Source organism: Lactuca sativa, chromosome 3 (assembly GCF_002870075.4).
Source record: "Lactuca sativa cultivar Salinas chromosome 3, Lsat_Salinas_v11, whole genome shotgun sequence".
Classification (NCBI taxonomy): domain Eukaryota; kingdom Viridiplantae; phylum Streptophyta; class Magnoliopsida; order Asterales; family Asteraceae; genus Lactuca; species Lactuca sativa.
In genome coordinates, this window is record NC_056625.2 from 201,644,086 (window position 1) to 201,653,885 (window position 9,800).

The window sequence follows — 9,800 nt, forward strand, 5'->3', positions numbered from 1 at the left end:
ACTAACTCTTATGGCATGAATTGAGTGGTCCATTTATGTCAACCTCCGCTCCATATTATTTAGCATAGCCATTATGGCTGCTATTTCTTCAGTTTAGGTCCCTCCACCACCTTTGATTCCTTCTTGCCTAGGGTTGTGGTACTCACGAGAGTGCTTCGCGAATTCTTCAATTAGCTCCTTAGCCTCCCTTGGATTTTTCTTTGTTAAAGGTCCTTGTGAATCAAGGAGTTGTCTTGTCATAACGTTGACCCCATCATAGAAAATTGACATCTCTTGTTGCACATTTAGATCATGTTGAGGAAATTTTCTGAGCAAGCCCTTGTATCGCTCCCATGCTTCGTATAATGACTCCCCCGGCTGTTGTTCAAAGTTGGCTATTGCCTTCTTGAGTTTAGATATCTTGGATGGTGGGCAAAATTGGTCAAGAAATTGCTCACGCATTTGAGCCCAAGTGGTGATCGTACCCGGTGGAAGTGATTTTAACCATTCTTTATCAGCTCCCTTGAAGGTAATGGGAAGCATCCTAAGCAAGACGGTGTTTCTGTTGACCTTTGGGACATTAAAGTAATCTACAATGTCATTGACTTCATCGAGATGCTTAAAAGCATCCTCATGATCCCTCCCATAAAATGGGATATCCTTCAATGCAGTCAAGATGTGCCCCTTCAGCTCGAATGTGGCAGTGGCAGGTATTGCGGGTTGGATTAAACCGGGACCCATATCTTCTCAGATCCGCTTCTTGTAAGCTCCCATGGACATCTCCTCAATGTCTGCCATCTCGTTCCTTTGCTCGTTCTCGGGTTCGCTCGTATGTTCTTCAAATTCAGGCTCGGTATCGTATTCAGATTCGGTTTGGACGGGTATTTGATCCAAGTGTTCAAGCTTTCTCTTGTTCTTTGAGGATGAACTTGACTCCCCCGATTTCTTTGAGAACACTGATTTGAACTCTTGCAATGGCGTCTTCTTTGGCGTGTGATCTTCCTTCGTGTTCTTGTTCTTATTCTTGTGAAGAGTAGACTTGGGATCTTCGAGTGGTGGCACCAAAGGTGTGTTAGAGCCTCTGGTCATGAACTACTGTAAACTAAAATGAATAAAAGCATAAAACTGAACTAAAATAGAAAAATAAACTAAGAACTAAAAAAAAACTAAAATTCTCAGAAACCACTTCGTGGCACTTTTCTGGCCACGTCGTGTTCTCTGAAATAAAATAAAAAATTAAATTTTGCTGGAAAGTTAACTTTTTGCGGGTTCTACCCCACAAAAAGGATCGATTAACCTAATGCAAATAAATTAAGAAACTATGTCGTTCCCCGGCAACGGCGCCAAAAACTTGATGTGCACGGAAGTACCCACTAATTTTAATATTTATAACCTAACAAACTTAGACTAACTATGCACTTATAGGCAGTGTACCTAATCAGATTACAGTATAGCTTAGGTAAGTCAAATGTCGATCGCAGGGAACGGTGTTATTAATTACTTTATTAACTACTAAATTAATCTAATTATTAACAAGCTAAGAGGGTTTTTATCTAATTTTTCAAGTTTAGATGAACTTAATTCTTTAACAAAAACTCAATCAATAAACAAAATACTTCTGTTAGTTCGAATCCACTTTCACTCAATGGTTATACATTAGCTATAACTATTACTGTTGGTGACCAATTAAGAATGTATTAGCAATTTAGTTCTAAATCTACTAATTATTAATCAATTCATATAAATCTATTTATGTTCATACAATAGTTAACACATAATCAATTATTAAATAGAATTCGAGCCATGAAGATTAATTAATCAAAACACAATTACAGTCATAATATGAGTTCTCTAACGCAGCTTAGCTTAATTATTCAATTACTAATCTAAGATTGGTTTGATCTTAGCTCCAATAACTAGTGTTCACTATATCATTAGGTATTCAAGTTCATGCAGAATTGTGTTCACTAACTACACAGAACAAGAGTTTAAAGCAATCAAATAACTAGTTCAAGCATGCTACGTAAAATCAATCAACACAAGCATATCACCATCAATTAAAGTTAAGTCTAATGCATTGAAACCATGAGTTCCAGCTTCATCTAGCTAACAGAAGCAGCTAGATTTCGCTGGACATATTAACAGCTAAACAAACGAATATTATAATCCAAAACATGTTAAAGTGTACCAAACTATAAACCAATTTATGAACTCTTTCTTCCTTGGTGCTAGGACCAGCTTCTAGATCTTTTTCTCTTCTGAATTTCGTATTTAGGAACCCCTCTAAGCAGTTAAAAGTCCTCCAAGTCGTAGGGTTCAAGAGTATATATATATATATATATATATATATATATATATATATATATATATATATATATATATTCTGAAAAATCTTGTGCCACGTCGTGGTTATCTCTACCACGTTGTGGTTTTTTAAATATTCCGTATCTGGCAAGGACTCCTTCTTTACGTAATCTTGTCTTCTAGAATACTCATGTCACGTCGTGGTTTACTCTGTCACGTCGTGGTTTTAGCGAATTCCGTGGCTTTCTTTATCTTTTGCACTCCAAACCTCCAATGTTCCATGAATTGTCAAATCTGGCGCCTTTCTTCAAAAATACTTCTAATTGGCTGCAAGTAACAATTTAAACTCATAAGTACCATTATTCTAAACATATTACCAACTTATTAATAAAAATGTCAATAAATATTGCCTAAAAATAGGTATGAATATGGTAATATCATAGCACAACACCTTCCAGCGGCAACAAATTTAGCTTCAATGGTAGAACAAGCCACTAATTTATGCTTCTTGCTTTGCCAACTCACCAAGATATCTCCATGCATTTGAACCCATCATGAAGTACTTTTACGATCAATGTCATATCCACCATGATCAGAATCAGTGTATCCCACCAGATTGAACTCAAAATCATGAGGATAGTATAACCCAATATTTGATGTATGCTTTAAATAACAAAAAATTCTCTTTATAGCGTGAATATGAGATTCCTTAGGACTGGCTTGATAACGAGCACACAATATGGTTGTAAACATAATGTTAGGACGACTTGTAGTAAGATAGAGCAGTGAACCTATCATCCCTTGATACAGATTTGTGTTCATATCAGCGCCAGTTGGATCATCACCAATAAACGTTGATGAAGACATTGGAGTTGTCGGTTTGTAGTTAGAAAAACCATACTTCTTCAGCATATCTGCAAAGTATTTAGTTTCAAAAACAAAAAATACGATCACTTAGTTTTTTAACCTGCATACCTATAAAGAAGGTTTGTTCACCCATCATGCTCATTTCGAACTTCTTAGCCATGATCTCAGCGAATTCAGAACTTAGATTCTCATTAGTGGATCTGAAAATGATATCATCAAAATACACTTGAGCAAGAATGATGTGAGATCCTGAAGGCTTGATGAACAAGGTGTTGTCAATATTTCCTCTTTTTATGCACTTGTAAGAAGATAGCTCGCCAATGTGTCATACCATGCTCTAGGTTCTTGCTTTAAACCATAGACAGCTTTATGAAGACAATATACATGATTTGGAAACTCTTCACTTTCAAACCCTGGAGGTTACTTTAGAAACACTTCTTCTTGAAGATATCCATGTAAGAAGTTAGTCTTAACATCCATTTGATAGACTTTGAAGTTGTTGATCGAAGCAAAAGCAAGAAATAGAAGAATTTATTTAAGTCTAACAACAGGAGAAAATGTTTCATCATAGTCAAACCCTTCCAGCTGACATAAACCCTCAGACAAAAGTATAGCTTTGTTTCTTATGATGATACCATCTTCATCCATCTTGTTTTTAAAACCCAACGAGTTCCAGTGATAGTTTTTCCTTGATCCTTAGAACAAGAGTCCGCACATGTTGACGTTCAAATTCATTCAGCTCATCTTGCATAGTCTTGATCAATTTAGCTCCTTTCAGGGCGTCAACAACATTCTTTGGTACAATCATCGAGACAAATTCACAAAAATGTAGAAGTTGCTGCTGAATCTGCTACGAGTGAGAATCTCACAATTTACATCTCTAATGATTTGAGATTCAAGATGATCTCTAAGAATTCTAGGATTAGGACATTCATTCATGTTGTTTGGAACAAAATCTTATTGAATTGATGGTTTAGCTTCTTTAGAGATGGCAGGCTGATCTTCAGAGATAGGTTGTGAGCTTATATTTTGATCAACATTAGGAACAACAGGCTCAGTGTCATTTCACAAGAATTCATGAACAAGGTTTGAGGGACTGGAAGTAAGTTAATTCATAATTGATGATGGGTGATCAATCTGGTCATGAATGAATGAGTCTTCATTGAAAGGTACATGAGCAGTTTCCTTAACAGTTTGCCTTGAAGATTAAATACGATGCAAGCTTTGGATATACTAGAGTAACCTAAAAACACTCCTTCATCAACTTTAGCTTCAAACTTAGAACGTTGATCTCTTTTATTCAACCTAAAAACACACGAAAGTAAGAGATGTACGGTTTCCTTCCCTTAAGTAGATCATAGGAACATTTCCCATGACGCTTAACAACGATTGACTGGTTTTGGGTATAACACGTTGCGTTGACAGCTTTAACCCAAAATGACAAAGGAAGACCGGCTTCAACAACCATAGTTCTTCCAGCTTCAATGAGTGTTCTATTTCTTCTTTCAGCTATGCCATTTTGTTGGGGAGTTTTAACAGCAGAGAAATTCTGGGAAATTCCTTAGTTTGAGCAAAAGTCTTCCTAAGATGAGTTTCTAAACTCAGTTCCATGATCACTACGTAATTTACTAACTTTGTGTCATAGACAACTTCCCATTGCTTAATGATAGAAATGATTTCATCAGCGACATGACTCTTCTTTATAAAAAATACTACCCAGGTAAATCTTGAAAACTCGTCCACAATAACGAAAGTATACTTCTTCCTAGCACTTGACTTAATTGGGACCGATCCAAAAAGATCCACATGGAGAAGATGAAGTGGTTTGATGATGGAGGAACAAGACTTTGGATTGAAGGATGACTTGGTTTTCTTACCATTTTCACATGTTGAGCATAGCTTATCATTGACAAATTGCATATTAGGAATTCCTCTTAAAATCTAATTCCCTGAAATCTTTGATATGTTCTTGAAATTCAAATGAGATATATGCCACAACCAATTTAGATAAGACTGGCCATGAGAGAAGAAGCAACAACGATGAAAGTTGTTAGTAGAGAACATATCCAAGACATCGATGTCATTCTATCCGTTAACAGTTAGAATAGTGACATTGTTTTGATCAACAACCTTTCATTCTCTCTTGTTATATTGAACTTCATAATCAGCATCACACAGTTGGTTGATTGAAATGACATTGTGCTAAAGACCTTTCACGTAAGATACGTTCTTGAGTACAACAGAATTGCACATGATGGTTCATATCCCTTTGTAGCTCCCTTACCATTATCTCCATATGTAACAGTAGGATCATCCTTCTTTATGAAATCAAGAGACTTGAATCTAGTCACATGTCTTGAGCAACCGCTATCTAGATACCAAATATGTTCTTTACCCTAAAACTAAAATATATAGTTAATATACACTAACCCCTCTTGCAATGGGTCACTTAAGAAAAGATGTTATAACAATCATCAGGGAGACAGTTTGAAGAGTTTCCCTTTTTTATCCACTTTTCATTTCAAATCATGATGTTGTCATTGCGAATGGTTTTCTTTTCAAGAAAACACTCTATGACTTTATGAGAAGCCTCACCACATCGATAACAAACTTTGATTCTAGGATTCTTTCCATTAACATTAGATTTTGATTTCTTTTCAACTGTTGAATCTGAAGAACATTGATTATTTGATTTAAGAAATTTTGTTTTAGTTCTGGAACAAGGATTCTCATCGATGATATGCTTAGACAATACCTTGTCATGAGGCTCATGAGACATTGAAGAGTCATATGAAGTAGAAGACTTTGATTGATCTTTAGGTTCAGAGTTGCTAACTGTACACTAAGGAACGATGCTAAGAATTCCGTTTACGGAATGAAATTCACTATTACATATAAGAAATTTTAGCAAAGCCTTGGTGGAAGGTAGAACATAGTCACGATGAGAAGGTTGGCGGGAAGTATCAAGAGCAAATAATTGAGAAATACATTTGATGTTACCATTAGAATCACCGGAGCAATGAGTATCAATTAAAGTTTGATTTAAAAAAATAAGAACTCACAAATCTATTTTTAAATTCTTTTTCTAAACAATCCACGGTATAGAAGGTTTATTTACACTCAACACCTTTTGTTAAGGAAACATCACCTATATCGTTGTAACACCCACATATTCGGGCTAGTCAATTTCGAGACAATAAACATCAAAAAATGAGTTTTTGATGGAAGATTGGTTAGAAGGCGTAATATTAACGAAGTTATAGTATGTGTTACAAGGGTTTCGTACATATAAAGAACGCCGAAATCCGAGTTATAACGAAGAAGTTATGGCCTGTCGAAGTTTTACGGCAAAACCGGCATGGCACCGGGAAATGTAAATAGTGAATTTACGATAGAGAACTTTTTAGCCTTATCAATATAAACAAAAGTTTTAGTGTATGTTAAACTGAGAGCGTGCATAAAAAAAATGTCCAAATCTGACTTCGTATGAGGAACTTATGATTTTTCTAAGATTTGGCTTAGTAGTGCACAACCCGGAATTCGAATTTTAGATCGAGCGGTTTTTGCCCAATGTGACCAAAATGAGAGTTAAAGGTCTCATTAATAGGAACTCAACGGTAAAAAGACAGACGAAAATGGAGTCCGTATGTAGAAGTTATGAATTTTACGCGGTCATTTAACAGTATAATCTCCTCTTACTGTTAAATTTAAAATCGGTTGAGAATTAGCCAACAGAGTCAAAACAAAAGTTTTATATCTTATTTTTATCTACACGTGGATATAAAGAACGTCGAAAACGGAGATTGTATGCAAAAGTTATGAATTTTTGAAAATCGACTGTTTTACCCCCTATATGCGATGCCACGTGTCAGCACCAGGCTTTGCCTTGGTGTCCAAGCCAGCTCACGACGTGAGCACTACTTCCTCACGACGTGAGTGACCCCAACTCAGCCTATAAATAGATGAATGAAGGCTACCGAGTTCCTCACACCTCCCATCATTTCTCTCTCTCTCTCTCTCTCTCTAGAACCTCTCTCTAGCCTCTAAAACCCCCCTAAAGCCTAGGTAAACCCCCTAGCACCCCGAAGGAAGCCCCGAGGCTCCCGGAGACTCTGAGAGAAGTCTTTTGGCACGGTAGCGCTGCTCCAGCGGAGCTCGGTTTTGAGAAAAAACCGCTGTAAGTGAGCTACGTCTGCCCTATCTTTAAATATAGTTTATATATAAATATAATATCGTTATTATGAACCTATAAATAAGATTTATCAGTGATTCAAAGTCGTTATATTGATTGATCTACTTAAAGGGATGATGTCTAGGCTGTGATTTAGTGAGATGTTTAAAGTGGGATTTCCAAACAGTATACTTCGTATACCAAACGGAACCTACCTCCGATATGATCCTACCAGGTTGTTCCTTACTTGATAGATCATGAAGTAGATTCTGAGTTAATGATGAATCTAGACTAATAATTAATCATGGTAATATTAGACTAAAATTTAGTGATAATAATGCTAGGTTTCGTCGAAGGAAAATAGAATCGTTAGAAGCGAATCGCTGGCTGAGTTTGGAATCATCACTTTAACACGTGAGTGCATAGTTATTTTCATCTTACACATAGATATGAAATATTTTATATAAATTACGTGCTATATGTGCATATTATCTGTATACTTGTTATCTATGTTGGATGAACGATTTTATACAAGTTTTAAATAATTTAAATTGTATATGTATTTTATATCTACAAATATGTTGGATAAAACATGTATAGATGAATGATGAGAGATGAAAAATGATATGAGTGAACATTGGCAGCTATAGACTTAGTGCCTAATAAATAACCTCGGCAACTATGGACTTAGTGTCTATTGGATAAATGCTGGTAGCTATGGACTTAGTACCTGTTAGATAAAGTTGGTAGTTATGGACTTAGTACCTATTAGATAAACACTGGTAGCTATGGATTTAGTACCCGATGAATGAACTTTAGCAGCTATGGAATTAGTGCTTTACGAACGAGCATTGGAGCTATGGACTTAGTGCCTGTCATATAAACCCTGGAAGCAATGGACTTCGGAATGAACGAATGCAGGATAGATGACTCTTAGGGTAGACCCTAAGAGTAAGGAAGATACTGGGGATGGGTAATTGGGTTATTGTTTGATGTTTAAGCATAATAATTAAATTATTGTTGGCTGAAAACCCTATGTACTCACCAGGTTTCCCAACCTGACCCACTCAAGCTTATTTGTATCACAGGTGTCAATATGAAGTTACATTACACTGAGAGATTAAAGAGATGTAGATCACCAGTGTAAATGAATGTAAGTTCTGTTTATGCTTATGTTTCTATATTAATGATGACATCCCAAATGTTTTCAAATGAACAAAAATACATTTCTTTGGAAATACTTTGATAACGTATTTATCATGTTTTTCTGGGAACAAATTTCACAACATTTTTATTAAAAGAGGTACTCTGATTTTTATAAAGCATAAACAAAATCGGTCTTTTCTGGCCGTGAAAATGGGGATGTCACAATCGCCTCCAGAATTTTCTCACACTGATATGGAATCTGAGCATTAATAATTCTTGTGACTTATGGTGAGAAGACGCCCAATTTTTTAAAATAAGTTGAATGCATTTAGCATGATCAACAACTTTTTCTTTTTCAGAATGGAGAAAATTGTTGGTCAATGAGATACATGTGTTTTCCCTTTTTAAGAGAGAAATAGATTTTTCAAGAAAAGAGAGTTTTCCTTTAAGATTTTTTTTACTCAAAGAGAGAAGATATTTCTTTGTTTGAAACAGATAAAACGAAACATAAGTGATCAATCATGTCATCTTTTTCGATGTTATTGATAGAAGAGAAATTAACAAGATTTTTTACCTGATACGTTGAGGTAGCGTCTTATTCTAACATAGGGTCTGTAGCAGCTTGAGAAGGATCAATGTCAAGAGATCCAACGCTGTCATTTGATGTGTCAACATGAGATTCAATGATATGGGCCATGAGACACTTACCTATTGAGACTTTGTCATCTGAAAGATTTTCCTTTTCAAAAGCAGATGATAGTTTGATCATCATCTCTTGAGCAGTCGAGCAGTTTTGAACCAAACGATAGATATAATAAGGGAGTGAGTTTCTAATAGCAACTCTCGCCTTTACATCGAGATTCAACACCCTTTTTTCTTCCTTGTTGAATCCCGAAATAGATTTCCTTTTTAGCTTACTATCAGATGCACCATCATTGGATGATTGATTCGTAATGGTGATGGGTCCTTTGTTGATGACGTCGAGCATGTCAAAGTCCATGATCTCGAGAGCATCCATGGCCTTTGACTTCCAAGAAGTGAAGTTTAGTTCATCAAACTGAGGAATCTTGTTGTAAGCAGTCGATTTTGGATTGTAAGAGGTCGACATAATTACTTGAGTGTATCAAAAACCTATTGTGATACCAACTGAAGTTTTGTATCGATCAGATACACTTCAAGAATAACGAAGAAGAACAAAATTATTAATCAAATAAAGAACAAAAACGTAAATAACACAGAGGATTCACCAAATTGTCTTTCACCAAGAAAGGGGTTGTTTTTACCAAAAAAATGGGTTGTCACAAAGAAGGTCACCAAAACGTTAACGACACCA

At 35.8% G+C, this 9,800-nt stretch overlaps 1 protein-coding gene and 1 non-coding gene across 2 annotated transcripts; one reads left to right on the forward strand and one right to left on the reverse strand.

Annotated features, from left to right (window-relative positions):
- Positions 1-286: 286 nt before the first annotated feature.
- Positions 287-393, forward strand: LOC111904761 (small nucleolar RNA R71). Its single transcript, XR_002854617.1, has one exon. It is a non-coding gene; the product is annotated as a small nucleolar RNA R71 (small nucleolar RNA).
- Positions 394-2,835: 2,442 nt separating this feature from the next.
- On the reverse strand, positions 2,836-9,575 carry LOC111904752 (uncharacterized). Its single transcript, XM_023900481.1, has 3 exons — positions 9,073-9,575; positions 3,259-3,350; positions 2,836-3,197 (listed from the first exon to the last, which is right to left on the reverse strand). The coding sequence occupies exons 1-3, from the start codon at positions 9,573-9,575 to the stop codon at positions 2,836-2,838; spliced, it is 957 nt and encodes a 318-aa protein (XP_023756249.1).
- Between the last annotated feature and the right edge of the window lie 225 nt (positions 9,576-9,800).